This window comes from Ictalurus furcatus, chromosome 9 (assembly GCF_023375685.1).
Source record: "Ictalurus furcatus strain D&B chromosome 9, Billie_1.0, whole genome shotgun sequence".
NCBI lineage: Eukaryota > Metazoa > Chordata > Actinopteri > Siluriformes > Ictaluridae > Ictalurus > Ictalurus furcatus.
Genome location: NC_071263.1, coordinates 16386935 through 16404051, shown reverse-complemented (window position 1 = coordinate 16404051; position 17117 = coordinate 16386935). Strand labels below are relative to the sequence as shown.

The following is a 17117-nucleotide window of genomic DNA, read 5'->3' as shown; positions in this document are numbered from 1 at the left end:
GGACGTCATACAAATGGCTGCACCGTGTCATTTCAACGTCTAAATTTCCAACATCGAATTTCTCCGTTCTTTATGGCTGCCACCCTGACTCCAGTGTTGAAAGGTGTAATCACTAATCTCACTGAAACCGTTTCAACCCACACCAGTTCACAGGGAATGAGGGAGAAACACAAATATGTAATGAGAAAGAAGGAGAGCAAAAGGGGAGGGGGGAACTGAAGCACAAGACTAGCAAGTTAGGCTGCACTGAGAGAGAGAGAGAGAGAGAGAGAGAGAGAGAGAGAGAGAGAGAGGTTGAGGTGCTTTGCTGTTCCAGAAACAGCATTTGACTTTTCCTGTCTAATAAAGGCAAAGAACCCTCCAGGCTGGCTAAAACACTTCTAATGTACCTCACTCGACACAGAAACCCTGATCTAGCGTTGTAGCTTAAAGACAGCGGAATATTATACAAGTAGTATTACATGAATAGTGTGGAGATAATTTATGATTAGCAGCCGGGGGAAGATCAGAGAGAGAGCGCACAACGCTACAAACAGCATAGGAATCTGGGCCACAGCAAAAGTGCGCGCACACACACACACACACACACACACACACACACACACACACACACACACACACACACACACACACACACACACACCTTGTGTTACTATAATCTCTACATTGGTCTATATTAAAGACAGAGAACACTACCAGTCAAACATTGAGTGGTCATTTAACAGTGGTTTTACAGGAGTTCACTATACACACAGGCGACAACTCAGTAACACGCCCAGGTGTGACACAAGAGCTCACACAAAATTTTGAAATGGTGTGTTCAACACGCTAAAGATTTCACAATCGGCTCCCGAGTGACTCAATAGGAAAACGTTCACCCTATGATGCAATATTCGTTCGTAGCTGGGAGTCAAGAGAGTAAAACTGGCCATGCTCTCAGGGTGGAAGGTATGGCATGGCATACTCTCCCTCCAATATCGATCACTGGTGTCTGTTAGCTCATGTATGCAGAATATGTTCAGCTGCCCTGTGATTCAGCATGAGCAGCAGTTTGGAAAGGTGTGGAGGTTGACTTCACGTGTCTCAGAAGACATTGCCCCACCCATGCAGGGATGCAGTGAGCAGCAGCAGGGAACACCTTGCTGTTGAGAGAGGTGAGAGGAGAATGGCCAGACTGGTTTGAGCTGACAGGAACACTACAGTAACCCAAACAACAGTGCTTTAAAATCGTGGTGAGCACCTTGATGGAGATTGACTACAACAGCAGAACACCATGAGCGCCACCTTTTAGTTTTTCACACTGTTCTTTAGCACAACACTAGAGACTGTTGTGCATGGAAATCCTGAGGTCAGCAGTTTCTGAAACAAGTTTCTGTACAGCTGTTTCTAATAAAGTGGTCGGTGAGTAAAATGTTTCAGCCAATATGAATAATTTTAACAAATTAAGGAACTGCATTAAAAAAGGGAGTAACCATGGGATTATAAAAGCAAAAGACACCTGACAATATAGGCAATACTTGGAAAAGTGTATCATGTTATTATATGTCAAAACCATACAGTGTCCTCCACTAATATTGGCACCCTTGGTAAATATGGGCAAAGAAGGCTGTGAAAATGTGTCTCGTTTAACCTTTTGTTAAATTTTTTTTTTTTTTTTTTACAAAATTACTCTGCTCTCATGGATATCAAACAATTGCGCACACAACACAGGTTTATAAAATATAAATATAGGTGTGCAAAAATTATTGGCACCTTTTTAGTCAATACCTTGTACTACCTCCCTTTGCCAAGATTTGCCCTCAAATTTCAAGGTCCACACTGGCGGACTCTCCTCTTCAGTTCACCCCACAGGTTTTCTATGGGTTTCAGATCAAGGGACTGGGACGGCCATGGCAGGACCTTGATTTTGTGATAAGTAAACCATTTGTGTGTGTTGATTTTGATGTATGTTTTGGATCATTGTCCTGCAGTTAACCAACCAAGGCCCATTTTAAGCTTTCTGGCAGAGGCAGTCAGGTGTTCATTTAATACCTGTTGATATTTGATAGAGTCCATGATGCCACGTACCCTTACAAAATGTCCAGTTCCTCTGGCAGAAAAACAACCCTAAAACATTAAAGAGCCACAACCATATTTAACCATGGGCATGATGTACTTTTCAATATGGCTACTTCTCTGTGTGTACCAAAACCACCTCTGGTGTTTATTGCCAAAAAGCTCTATATTGGTTTCATCTGACCATAGAACCCGGTCCCATTTGAAATTCCAGTAGTGTCTGACAAACTGAAAATGTTTGAGTTTGTTTTTGGATGAGAGTAGAGGCTTTTTTCTTGAAACCCTTCCAAACAACTTGTGGTGATGTAGGTGACTTCAGATTGTAGTTTTAAACTTAACTAAACTTCTGCAATTCTCCAGCCTCTATTCTCCATCCTCTTCACAGTGCATTGAGACAATATATACAGATGTTCTCTTCCAGATTGATTCATAACATTTCCAGTTGATTGGAACATCTCAATTATTGCCCTGATGGTGGAAATGGGCATTTTCAATGTTTGTGCTATTTTCTTATAGCCACTTCCTATTTTGTGAAGCTCAACAAGCTTTTGCCGCACATCACAACTATTCCTTGGTCTTACCCATTGTTATGCATGATTAAGGGAATTTGGCCTATATGTTACCTCATATTTATACCCCTGTGAAACAGGAAGTCATAGTTAAACAATTTCCTGTTCCTAGTCACCCAGGTATACTAAAAAAATTGAAAATATCAATGAGAATATACTTCAAATATATTTTTTTCATATGAATTTGTAGGGGTGCCAATAAATGCACACCTATATTTAACAAATATATTTTCTTTTGGGATAAACCTGTGCTGTGTTTGCAATTGTTTGATATCCAGAGTATTTTTGTGAATCTTTTTAATAAAAGATTAAAAGGTTAAACAACAAAGACAATTTTTCACAGCCTTCTTTGCTCATATTTGCCAAGGGTGACAATATTAGTGGAGGACACTGAATTTTCCAGACTTAATCAATAGGCACAGAACGCCAGACACATATGAGGTCTGTGATCTCTGTGCCATCAGTGGCATCTACATTGTTGTCATTGACATCATGGTGCATTACAGTGTATCAGGTAGTTAGAGAGAGGGAGGTAGACACACAGAGGAAAAGTTCACATCACTTAATAATGAAGCCACCAATACTACTGACTGCCATCCACAAAGTACTGCACTTTCCCTGAATATCATCACTGCATTCACTAGAGATGCATGTGGCCATTTTAATATCCAAACAGCCTGCCTCATCTTAGTGTTCACTTACTTTACACAGTACTATACTATGAATCTTGTTTTATTTTTATCATATACAAATCATCAAGTTGTTTTTTTTTTTTTAGTGGGATGCAACTAGATGCAACGAGAGTGGGATGGCAAACCACAAATGAATCTACTATCTATACCTGCTACTTTTATCCCAGGAAAGACAAGTTTTTCTACAGTGCAGCAATGCTGGTTGTATTGGTTACTCATCATCTCTGAACTTCCCCCAAGCCAGAACATGTTGACCTACTAGAATTGTACATTAAAGAAGTATGGCTGCCATGCTGTACTTTATTTTACATCTTTTAGCCAGTGTGTCTTGGTTCTGTACTGTACTACAGACATAACAGGATTTTCTCATTTAAAAGATCTTGGTTTGTTTTATTGTGACATACTCTTGTAAAAATACAGCCAGCTCCTGAGTTATTGGCACCCGTGGTAAAGATCGGTAAACTGCTTAGGAAAAAGCAAGAGCAAGGAATCTGTTACAATTCCTCAGTACAGAATCTGTCCAGATTCTCCAGGGTCTTAGTGGTCTCTTGTGGACTCTACTCTTTTTCAATGGGGTTTAGTTCAGAGGACATTTTTCTGTTAATTTGGACACATGTTTTGGATCATTGTCTCGCTAGAAGATCCCACCATGACCCAATTCTAACATCCTGGGAGAAGCATTTTTCATTTAAAATCTCCTGATACTTCATCTGCCACCATACTGAGCAGTTAGGATTAGGTTCTTTTCTGAATAGCCATTCTTCCTCATCAACTAAACTCACTTTGTGCATTTGTTGCCAAAAAAGGTTTCTTTTTTTTCTCATCTCACCACAGAAATCAGTTCCAGTAATGTCTCGCACACTCCAGGTGCTTAAGTTTACGGTTAGATAAAGAAAGAAATGAAAGAAAATGCTTTCTTCTGTCACGCCTTCCAAATAGCTTGCTGGCATGGAGATGGCACCCAACTGTGGATTTTGAAAACATGGCGACCCCAAAAAAACTTCCTCTTCCAGGCAGGTTAATTACAGCTCTGGTTGTTTTACAATTCTCAGATATTGCCTTACCAGTGGATAACATTTTCAGGTATGGTGCTATTTTAACACCATTGCCTGATTTAGACAGATGGATCATTTTATTTGTCCTCAAACACGAAATCTGTTTCCACCGTGCGCGTGTAGAAAACAAACACCACCATACATATTAACCATCAAAACAATCAGATATAGAGGGGAGAAGGGGACCAAAAAAAACTAAACAAAAAAAAATCAGGATCATACAACAAATGCCAGAGCATAAGACGGCATCACAATGGCTGATGTTTAACGCTCATATAGCCATAGGAACAAAACTCCTACCATAGCTGGCCTTTCTGCACATTTATGAAGGTCACCAAGCTTTTGTCTCATGTTGATGAATGGCTAAAGGAATTTGGGCTGTGTCTCACCTCATATTTATACCTTAGTGAAAGTGACCACTTAAGGGTTCCTAAAAATGAAGTGGACTTAAAAAAATAAAATAATAATAATTAAAAAATAATAATAATAATAAAAAAAGAAAAAGAAAAAATGTAAGAAGTGAAATACTGTGTAAATGCACACACTGTTTTGTTAAAAAAAAAAAAAGTTTAAGGGTTTTTTTCCAGAGATGTACTGCATTTAAAAGGTTGCTTTCTCTAATATATTCAGTGGGATATTAGGATAATTAACCACAAACAAGTTTTTGCATACCCTCATCACCCATCTTTATCTGGGGTGCCAAAAATTATGACACTGACTGTATTTCAATACTATTGATTTAAAGTGTGGATATTTCACCAGCTAAAAATGTTTAACATGAGCTAGCATTTCCTGTCGTGTTGGTTGCATTCACATACTGTTTAGTTATTTTTGAATTCACCTTGACTTGGAAGCTACACTTGCCGCTGCGCACTGCCTCCTCATCGGTCTGCCACTGGTGTGGTCTGCTGGACTCGGGCACGTACACGTCTTTCTTGCGGCGGAAGCTCTGCCGTAGCTTATTCATGACTCAGCCTCCTCCTGCATTGGACGAAAGAGAAGAGGAAGTGAGTTGGGAGGGTTGGGGGTTTGGCGGGTAGGGGACACGCTGCTGGGAGACAGCTTTTCAGTTCTACTGGGCCCCTTGCATGCGACAGTAATGTGGTCACACCTACAGACTGTGCTGGAGAACTGTGGGCTTTTCATTTTGACCTCAGCCCAAGTTCAAACCACATCCTGGACTTTTTGATTCCCCTGCAAAATGCCTGGGCTGGAATTTAATTCAAGCTAAAATATAGACGATTCATTCAGGAGCTGTGCGGACTTAAATTACACTACACATACTTTATCTCAGCATGTCTACCCACAAGCAATTTGTACACCAAGACAGAAACGCACACAGAGCCAAGCACATGCAGCAGCAAGTCAGAGGTGTTACAAAGACAAGTGAAGTAGAGGCAGCCGCTCTAAAGCGGACACTCTGTCTCACTGATAAGCAGCAGCTCACAGAAGGACAGTCCCTACCAATACATACAAAAGAGAAATCTCCACTACCACAATGTACCATTAGCCTAACACTAATTTATCACTCACGTCACAGTCACCCCACCCCCCCTGCTTAAAATGTAAGCCAAACTTTTTAAGAAAATCATTTTCAGACATTTGACCTTGACACTGTTTGGATCAATTTCAAAATCTAAAAATCAGTTCATCTGCTGATTACAATGATAATTCCATACAAATGCTATAAGCATTCAACCATTTGTTCTTGCGATATCATGCTAATGAGTACCTTGAGTATCGAACAAACAGACACATGGATGGACCGACGGCAAAAATGGTAGACAGCCAAAAATGAGTCCCTGAGCATGAACACACAAGTAACATCTTTGTGTGACTAACAGGAAGGAAGCTATTGAAGAAAAATTTTCAAACATTTGGCCTTGACACCGTTTGGATCAACTCCAAAATCTAAATCAGTCCATCAGCTAGTAATAAAAAAAATCCATATAAAGCCTTCAAACAACAACTCATTCTTGAGATATTACCCTAATGAGAATCTCCGGCAGAAGGACAATCCGAAAACTTAATGCCTCCTCCACTTAGTGGCAGTCCTTGTCTATTTAAAAACATCAACACAGTCAATTGATTTCATAGTCTATAGAATAGTTTATTTCACGAATTCAGACTACGTTTCCATCCATGTATTTTTATGCAAATTTTGGGATGTCGGATTAAAAAATAAAAATAAATAAAAATTAAATAAAAACGCTGGATGGAAACACCAGATGTGAATAAAATCTCCAAAACAAACAAACAAAAAACTTATGTGCTCAATTGAGGCAGATCCTTTTTTTTATTCTATAAGAAGCCATGCGCATGAACTACAATGGAAACACATTTACTGGATAAATTCCTCGATGTGCATAAAAAAAGAAAGAAGAAGAAAAAAAAAAAGAGAGTCATGTGATTTTGCCTCAACAAAGCATGGATAATTGGCTCAGAAAATAATTCTCCAGGAAGTGACGATTGTGTTCTCTTGAACACATGGGATGGAAACGGAGCTTTAATCACCAACGTTTTCTGCGATATTGCAAGTTCAATTCGCAACTTGGATGCGAACATAGCTTATCACTCCAAATAAATTGCAGAGCAAACCGTATTCAGATGTAGGTAAGACATATGACTACAATTTTGTAAACGTGAGTAAGTTCAAAATCATCAGTTACATGTGCATTTGCCTACACTACTTCAGAGTCACTCCGACTCCTGCTGCTATAATGAGCTCTAGAGAGCTGCTTTCATTTTCGACACGCACTTCCAATGCCAACATCATTCAAACTGAGAAAGGTTTTTAAGGACAGGTCATGCATTAGGTGTTTCTGCTCTGCCTGCAAACTAATAGCTTAATCAGCTGCCAAGAAAACAATGCTCAAATTTTAATAAGGCTGATATTCAAAATGTGTCTACAAAATAAATAAGCTTATATTTCGTACGAAGGCGGACAGCAGTTTTGTTATGTTTATTTAGTCAAGAAATTGTCAGAACAAATTGCCTGGAACTTCAGCTCATGTTAGAAGCCCAATAATTTGCCACTTAGCTGTTAGTTTGATTTGAGACTTCATGCTAATGACTGGTACCAGCAGAATACTCGTGTTGTCTCATGAATTCACAGCATTTTGACTCTTCAGTTCACCACTTAATATATTCACTGGAGTACTGACCAGATCGGCTGTAACAGATTTCCCAGTTCGAGTCACTGATCACATTTTGTACGTGACGTGCATGCTTTATTGTTGTACACCTTAACTTTGCCCCATAACAGAGGTGTTCCTGTGTTAACAAGGCAGCAGCTAAAGCTAAAACGAGTCTAGAAATCATTCCATAAACCATAAGCATCAGCACTTTGTGCATTTAAAGTGAAAACATACAGCATTAGATTTAATATCATTATAGTGTGTGTGTGTATATATATATATATATATATATATATATATATATATATATATATATATATATATATATATATATATATATATATTTAAAGTAGTACAACCTGATGATCTAGTTACTTCTTGTTGGTTGCCACTTTGTTCGTAGCTTGCAAGCGCACATGTTTGCAAGCATCTATTTCCTAGTGCAAAACCACAAAAATGCAATACAGCCACTCAACAGTCAAGCTGATTAAAGTGCAAGTCAATTCAATTTATCCCCCCCCCCCCCCCCCCAGACTGCAGACGATGTTTCCACTGAGACTAAGAATGTATTTTGAAAAACACTGCTCATGTAAGAGAGTCGTATGTCTTTTTAAAAATGAAGAACCATGTGTATGATCTGGGTCCCCATGAAGGCATGAGAATCGCATCCCATTAAGAATTCCTTCCTTATCTCCTGCTCGCAGACCCGACCTCTGGATGTTCTTCTCTCACACTGCTGGCCCAGTGAAACACGAGAGAAATTAGGTCATCTTACACACAACACACACAAACATTTCTACTACACACACACCATGACAAAGAAATCTTACCATACACGTCCTTGAGCTTCCACAAAACATGGAAGCCATTTGCAAGCAACGCCAGGTGACATGACAAAAAAGAGCATATCATATCACGATACAAGAAGTCATTTCTATGATGCACAATATTGATCACACTATGCAGGTTTGCTAATAACACAATGCAACCGTAGCACTGCCTCTATAGTAAAACTGAAAAACCCATGCTGGTTAAATGATACTATTATTTAATGACTACAACATTATATGCTTTAGCACTGAAAGGACGGGAATTAAACTCCATTAACATTGGAACCTTTAAAAAAAATCAATCGACTGCTTTAAATATTTTCTGTTTGTAATGTGCATTACAAATTATAAAAAGCAACGAAATGTAGGGAAAAGACTTCATTAGACCCACAATATCGCAGAAAATTGTGAATTTATCAGGATATCACTACTATCTCTACAACTATATCCTCATATCACCCAGCCCTAGTGAGAAATAAATATCACTCTCGGAATTTTTTTTTTTTATTAACTTATTAATAATTAGAAATTATAAAATTAAATAAAGCAGAATGAAAAAGAAGGTTTGGAAGTTCCTATAAAACAAAGGGTGTTTCCACACCTGGCTCGTTTGGAGCGTTAGTTTCCTCCCCGGTTTGGTTTGTTTAGACATACATGAACACGGGTTAGGATCGTGCTCGGATCCGCACCAAAACAATCGGGCCTCATTCGGGTGGTCTCGGCCAGACTGTTTTGGTGGTTTGATTGCCTGATTGCAAACAAACTCTTAAGCGGTTCACTTGTGGTGTGAAAGCAATCCGACCCAACGGACCAATCTGTACAGCAATGCATGATGGGAATTGCGTTATTTAAAAAGCATGTTTGTTTTGCTAATGGCTCGCAACATGAATTGCGGTTTAACTTGGACCAAAAACTAGGTAAAATTCTGCACTGAAATTTGGTCTGACCAACATATTTCTCAACAACTTTCAAAAACGCACAAAAACACTAAGGTTTACGAGATGTTCAGTGAGCGTCTCAAGGATTTGGGCTTTAATAGCTCAGTGGAACATCGATTCCTGCTCAAACGAATCAATTACAATAACTACAGCTAAAGAGAAAGGCACAATAAGCTCACTGAGCGCCTGTCTATCCATCTTGGTGGAACACCGGAACATAAACAGGTGCACTCTGACCAATGAGAGGACAGTTTACAGCCATGTGACTAGCATAAACACATTTTGGTATGCTTTGAAATGCCTTGTGAAAGCAAACTGAGCCAATGAGAAAATATAACATTGTAACAATTTAAGTCCCCGTTTCAGAACAAAGTACAGGTCTACAGGTGTGAAAACGCCCCAGGTAAATATTTGAAAGGTGATGTAAAACTAAATAATATCAGAAAAACAGAAGTGTGTGAGTGTGTGAGGGGTTATTTTAGCACAATAAGAAAAAGAGCACCTGTTAAATCCTAGTCTGAGGAGAAGAGGAATTAGAAAACAGACAGAGACATGCTACACCTCTCTCTGTACATCCAGGACAAAGAGACAACTATTAATGTCAGGCCATGTTCTCCCTCTCTCTTTTATTTAGGTCATATCATATCTGTGCTCGGTGCAGACTCCAGGCGAGCGCCTCTCACTTTGTTTCCACAGCAATACGGAGAAGTGTTTGTGTGTGTGAGAGAGAGACAAAGTGAGAATGTGTGTGTGAACTCCCCTCTTCTTCTCTCTAGATCTCTGCCACCACAAATTCATTTTATTTGCCCCTTCGCTCCCATAAGTCTATCTGCCTTACCCTTTTTTTTTCCATCTCTCTCGTTTTCTTTCCATGACCCTTTTAAGTTTTTTTTCCCCCCTTTTTAATGTTTTGGTCTCCATGTCCTCTTTCTCACACCTTGCATGTCAGACTCAGCGAGACCTCTGTGTTTTGCTGTCTCTCATTTGCTCTGTGTGAAAGTTCAAAAATGCATGAGAGGGGAGTATAAAGCATGTGTGGAGGAAAAAAGGAAAAGAAGAAGGGGGCGGGAGAATAAAAGTTGAAACAGAAGAGAAGAGAGACAGATAGGGTGAAAATATGAGCGGGGGGGTCTGGGAACAAGAGACACATGGTGCAGGCCAAGTCATGTGAAGGGGCTTTTCAGAGAGTTGGAGGGTGTGAGAGGGGTCTGGCTGAGGGAGTGACTGGGACACAGCAGTACTACAGGATTAGGTAGGAACCAGTACTGGTCACTACTTATATTCTAAATCAATCAATAAACATATACATACACACACAAATTCCATTTATTCAATTTGGTGCATCTGTCTGGTCTCAGTGCATGGAAATTTTTAGCAGAACTTCAAAAATGCCTTATTTGCAGTTACATAATCAAACTCAACATCAATATTTTTAAGTATATGCTAATAGTTATAATAAGAATAACAACAGCAAGTAACCAGAGCAAATGATCAGAATTGTGCATAGGGAAACCTGAGATTAAAATGGGTTTTAGTGTGAAGCAGAATGTGTACACACGGATCTTTATCAGCTCATTAGCCTTTGTTGAGTAATTGCTGCACTTGAATACAAGACCACAAAGCGCTGACATGGATACAGAGTCTTTATTGAAGATATCATATAATTGCACATTAAAACACGGCAGAGGCGACTGTTTTCATTTTGGTAGTCTGCTTTTCAGTGCTTGATTAACTGTGTGGCAGTGAGGGAAAAGCTGACAGCCATGGCTGTGGCTGAACTCGGCCAAACATTATAAAAAAGTAAATAAACTAAAATATATATATTTTTTTTTTAATCAAGTCTTAGCTCAGACTGAGGATTTCAGCCTATAACATACTCTAATGCCTTAACTTTAATAAATCAAAGGCGATTGCTTTAACGTTACATGGGAAGCCTGGCCTCGTCTAAAATTTCATTACAATACAGCAGCAAAATGTTTCTATATTAAATGGAGAAATGTGCATCACTCTTCAGAAACTGAATTAAATCATCAAATATTTCACTACAGTATTGTGCTGTTTGTTCATTTTAATGCGAACCGTTTTCAGTGGACGGTGCAGCACTCAAGCACGGCTTCCGTTGGCTTCGATGGTAGATTCAAATACACTGTGCTTTAATCGGACCAAAAGATTTACACATGTTGGTTAATAGCCTTTTAATGTCATTTTGGGTCACACCCAGGAGACAAGGAGGTTTTGCATAGAAAGGAATCTCAACGTTTATTGGACAGTATGCTCTTTGCTTGTACCTCTTGGACACATGATGATTGGGAGGTCTCTAAAATGGGTGGAATCTTGTAACCAGCTGCCAATCACTGAGGCGGTAATGAACATGACTGACATCGCAACAAACAAATCCTTATTTCACATAAACAAAGTAATTGTGTGCCAAATGTGTGGTTATTTGTTCAGTACAAAATCCCAGTAAACTGAAAGTCCCCTCCAAATGTATTGCCATGGCAAGGCCAATTCTTTTGATTTTGCTATACACTGAAGACATTTGGGTTTCATGAATATGAGACAGTCTGAATAGCAGCTTTCATTTCCTTGAACCCATTTTTCAAGTGATCAAAAAATATTGGAACACGCGAGTGACAGATTGGCACCCTGTCCAGGGTGTACCCCGCCTCGTGCCCAATGCTCCAAGTTGTTCAACATATCTAGATGAAAATATCAGGAATTGAAAGCTGAAACCCAAATATCTTCAGTGTGTGTATGTTATATTATATATATATATATATATATATATATATATATATATATATATATATATATATATATATATATATATATATATATATATATATCAAAAACAATACTTTTGGAGGGGACTTCATTGACTCTGAATTCAGCTAAATCTGACTTATTCAAGTCCCAAGTGCTACATTATTACTTATTCCAAACCTGTGTTAACGCCATCCTATTATACCATCAATATGCCACTTTGCTGAGGCATAAAATGTCTTATGATAGAGCATTTTTCAAATTACCACCATGTGCAAAATCAAAATCTGCCGACACCCACGTGGATAGAAAACCGACTACTTTCGCTATCTCTCTGCTGCACTGAGACTATTAGCACAAGTCCAGTGGGAATTGAACCCTGTACACCGCTTTCTGCCCGACACCCACTCACTCACCCGCAGTCATCCATCCATCCATCAATCACTAAAACCTTATGCTACTGCAAGTGTGCGTATTAGAAATGAAGATCGCAGAAGAAACTGATGGGCTTAAAAAGAGAAAGGCAAGTTTAAAAGGGTGAAGGGGATGAGTGGGACAGCGAGTGAGCAGTGCTGTTCGGCAGATATGGGAGAGCTGCGATAATCTCTCCAGGAATGGAAAACTGATTAATCGCTGGAGAAGGATCCTGGGGAAGAGCACAAAAAGGCTTTGAGAAAAGGGGAGGGGTTTGAAGCAAATAGATGGTGAGAACTCTTCTGTTTTTCCCCTTCCTTCAAAATCTAAGAATACAGGACTCTCTTCAGTCTTCTAACATGCACACACAGTTAATGATGGCTCATTTCCATGTCTCACACACACACACACACACACACACACACACACACACACACACATATACACAGACACAACTAAATGAATGAAAAGGGTTTAATTGGGGGGGATGGGGGGCGGGGTTGGGGAAAGAATGCTGTTAGTGTAATAATCCAATTTTTCGGGTGCCAATGCAACCTTACATAAAAGTGGAAAAACTCGAATGCAGGCCACGTTACATAAAAACATGGCTTTTCCCGCAGTAATGCCGAATCACCAATCACACAGAACCACTCAAAAACGGACGCACCAGAGCCAGAGCATGCAAGTCCAATTAACATGGAGAACACGCCTCATCAACGGGTGACAAATTCCATTACAACTCCAATATACAGTGTGATTACTTTGGCCACTGGCAGATTCAGATGCAGGCTGCAATGCGAATGTGAATTTGCAGGCTAGAGTCTTGAATGCATTATGGAGAAAAAGCTCCACATTATATATCAACACAATATTTGCATTCGCAACCCCGATATGACAGAAAACTGCTCAATGCAAATGAGACCTGAAATCACTGGTTCTTATTGAGAGGAGAGACTCGCTTGAGTTGCAGCTGTTCTGATCAAACTCCCTCATGTTTGTGTTTGTTGTACAAGTGGATAACCATGTGCTGAAATGTGCTGGGCACAAGAAAAAACCTATTATGTAGACATTGCCTCTCTTAAATGATCCATTTCTCTAATTAACAGCACAAAAATACCAACTATTCAAGCGACCAGGCGTGTGAAACTACACCTGACTTCTTAAGACATCAAAAATAATAGACAGACAGACAAGTCATGTATTAAAGCATGTATAAGTAATTATACAGTCCCCCAGGAGTTCGCGATTCAAAATGAAGCAAACTCCACAATATACGGAGGAGCTTGCAAGTTTCAAAAATTACAGAATTTACTCAGATTTGTTACAGAATTATTACAGAATTTACTCAGATTTGTGATGCCGTCATGTGACCATGAGTACAGCTAAAAGGTCTCATTTACCAACAAACATCACTGAGAAAGACCATGTACCACAATTTCGTGCAATTCAAGTAGCTTTCCACAAAAAAAAACAAAAAACAAAAAAAACACAGCAAAATCGAGCATTTTTGGTCGCAATGACCACAAACAAACTCCTCGAAATCCTGTACGGAGAGATTATAGCATATACTTAATAGTATATGTGTGACATAGTAATGCGTATCCAAATGGCAGGTTTATTCTCCACTTTATTTTATAAACCTCATTTACGCCCCCCTTCATAGATCGTAAAGGTAAAAGAAAGCTTTATTCTTATATATTGTGTGGTGCAAGGTGTCATTTCTGAGATAAATACTGAGGCACAACTGGTCTCAGTTCAGTCCTGTACAGTTCTATAACAACATGCCAACAGAATTATGAATACAATATTCTCGACAGACTGTACACAGCTCAGATTCTGTGTGAAGCTCACCACCCTTTTGTGCGTGTCTATCTTTATACATTTCATCAAAATGTTTATTAAAAAAATAAAATAAAATAAAGTGCAATCAATGACAAACCAGGCCTGAATACTGAACCAAGGAGAGGTTTTTTTGTTGTTGTTGTTTTTGTTTTTTGCATCAAGCATGCCTCACAGAATCAAAACACTTCCTGTAATCACAAAGATGGAAATCTTTGAAAATGTAGGTGATGTAAATTTTATATCAATTACATTCTGGGAGCCATTTAAATTAAAAAGGACAGTCAACCAAATACGACTTATAAAAGACGTAGAAAAGATTTTAAACAGAATCTCAAAACATCACTTCATGCTTGCAACAGAAATGGATCCAAAGTTTTTTAAAATGCACATGGTACTCCTATGAACGTAAATAATCTTGCGGACAATAATTCAGTTCAGCCTTTAAGCATCACTTCAAGGAGCCACCTAGATATTTAAAAATATTAATAGGATTGTGTCCATAACTTACCCACCCATGATAAAATTTACAGTGCAACAACGGAAATGAATCAAGGAAACAATTATACTTTCAATCACGATTACAACTGATTATAAACTAATAATTATCAAAAAGACAACTAGTATGTAAAAAAAAATGTATATTTTTTATATTATGTGTAAATAAGCTAAGAAAGTGATTTGCCTGTAACTCTGATAATTAAAATAGTCCTTATCCATGTCATCATCATTCACAACTAAACCGCAGATTCTGGGGTCACACATTTAATACTACTAAACTGTAGCGTATCAGGATCAGTGCTATCGTCAAATATAGAATTATTGTCTTAAGAATCAAAGTCGTACCATATTGTGTGGAAGCCTGACGTTTATAAACAATCAGTGAAGCTCCGCTCTCTGAGCAGATCGATGTGGATGTGAAAAAGGGAAGGAGAGGAAAGAAGAATTTGAGAGAATATGGAGAGAAAAAAAATTACAGGGTTGGTAAGGAAGAAGAAAATGACACATTATTGCCAATTCAATTGCCATTATAATCACAAGGTGTTTATATTCACAAACTGTATGAATAATCATGTGTGGAAGTAAGTAGGAAAAAAGAGACCTATTAACCCACTGAGCATTAATGTGTATATTTTATAAACACATTAAAATCACATGTTCATTCTTGACAGAGAGCGCAGAAGGCCACGCTAAAACGGAGCTAGATGGGGAAAGCTATTAAAAAGGCTTCTCCCTGGCTTTTAACTGAGAGGATACTCAGCGGGCGGCCGTCAGCCTCAGAGCTCCTTGCCTTAATTGTAGTTAATTGCATCGACTGTCCCCAAGATCTAAATTCAGACCACAATTAGGAAAAAGCAAACCTGATGCTGTGTCGAAAATCACGAATCTTATAGTAATCAGAGCACGTCTGCTACAAGCAGAAATGCCTCAGAGAATAGCCACGTTAAATCAATCAAACGCCGGAATCAGCTCTGTCGAAACAACAGCCGAGAGACGCGATCGTTCCAAATCAAATTATTTCATGGTTTGCTGTTTTGTGTCCACAGCAAATCAAAAGACACTATTTAAAATGCATGAGTTGAGGAAATGCAATTTTCTTGTAAAAACAAGGCATATGGCATTTCATTTTTAATCTAATGCCTGTGATTTGTTACATCCCACATCTGATATGATATGGACTAGCTTAAAGAACATGAGTCTCCCAAACAAGTCACTCTTAAAGCATGAGGTTCCATCTCTCCATCTTCCATCCTTCCTTATTATGGCACAGTCAGTACGTTTACATGGACATCAATGATCCAGTATTAACTCGATTAAAACAATACTCTGATTAAGAAACTATCATGTAAACAGCAATTACTGATGACCTTAATCCAACTAAAGTCATACTCGAAGTAAACACAAATCGAATTAAGACATGTGGAGTATTCCTGTTTTAGTCGCATTATGGATGTGTATTACAGACATATAAACACCTCAAATCACACTATTAATGGCGTGTGGGAGTTTTCACCGTATTTTGCGACAGGACATGTACACACACGGCAGTGATCAACCGTTTGACGGCAAACAAGAGAGCACGGCTGAGTCTGAAACCATATACTTACCTGCTATATAGTAGGAGAAATATATGCATCTCAGCTACTATACAGACGGCAAGTATACGGTTTGGGACGCAGCCAGTGGCTTCAAGCAGTCGTCTGTTAGCACATACAGCATGACAGATAATTAACTGCACTTGAAGCTTTCGGAAAAATTAAAAATAAAAACACCCAAAACTGTATACGGTACCATAACGAAGGTGAACTGTATGTTGATGCGTGAAATTCTGGAGGGAACGTCGGACGGCGTGGTGTGGTGACGTAATGATGCGTGATGTTAATCGATCTATGTTCTATAACATGTAAAACAGGAACATGAAAGGAGTATTCTAAAAGCAACTCATGTAAACACCTTAATCACAATATTGTCTTATTCAGAATAAGGTCAATAATTAGATTACTGCTGTCCATGTAAACGTAGACGTAGTCCATGACCTGAATGGAAGATGTGCACGAGGAGCGGATCCTAACAGCAGTGAATGACAATAATACCAGTTTCTACAATGCCTGTGTGTTCTGTGCTGCTAACTGAAGATGCCCTTGAAAGCATTTGTCTCCATGATGGTGTTCAGAAAAATGATTTATTTTACTGGGACTCATTATCTTAGATTGTAGGAACACCATGAAGGAACGGAGTTTGCTCCACAGGATGCAGCTGGTCCTGTAAAAAGACCTCATGGTCCTGTAAAACGAGTACAGAGAGAAATCACCGTACCTAATGAC

At 38.9% G+C, this 17117-nt stretch overlaps 1 protein-coding gene across 2 annotated transcripts in view; it reads right to left on the bottom strand.

The window, feature by feature from the left end:
* The window catches only part of numb (NUMB endocytic adaptor protein), a 57330-nt gene that overhangs the window by 17670 nt on the left and 22543 nt on the right, over positions 1–17117 (bottom strand). For both annotated transcript variants that reach the window (XM_053632247.1, XM_053632248.1), the window contains exon 2: positions 5213–5352. In XM_053632247.1, coding sequence (XP_053488222.1) covers positions 5213–5338 — 126 coding nt within the window. In that variant the 5' untranslated portion in view covers positions 5339–5352. The remainder of the gene's footprint in view (positions 1–5212; positions 5353–17117) is intronic.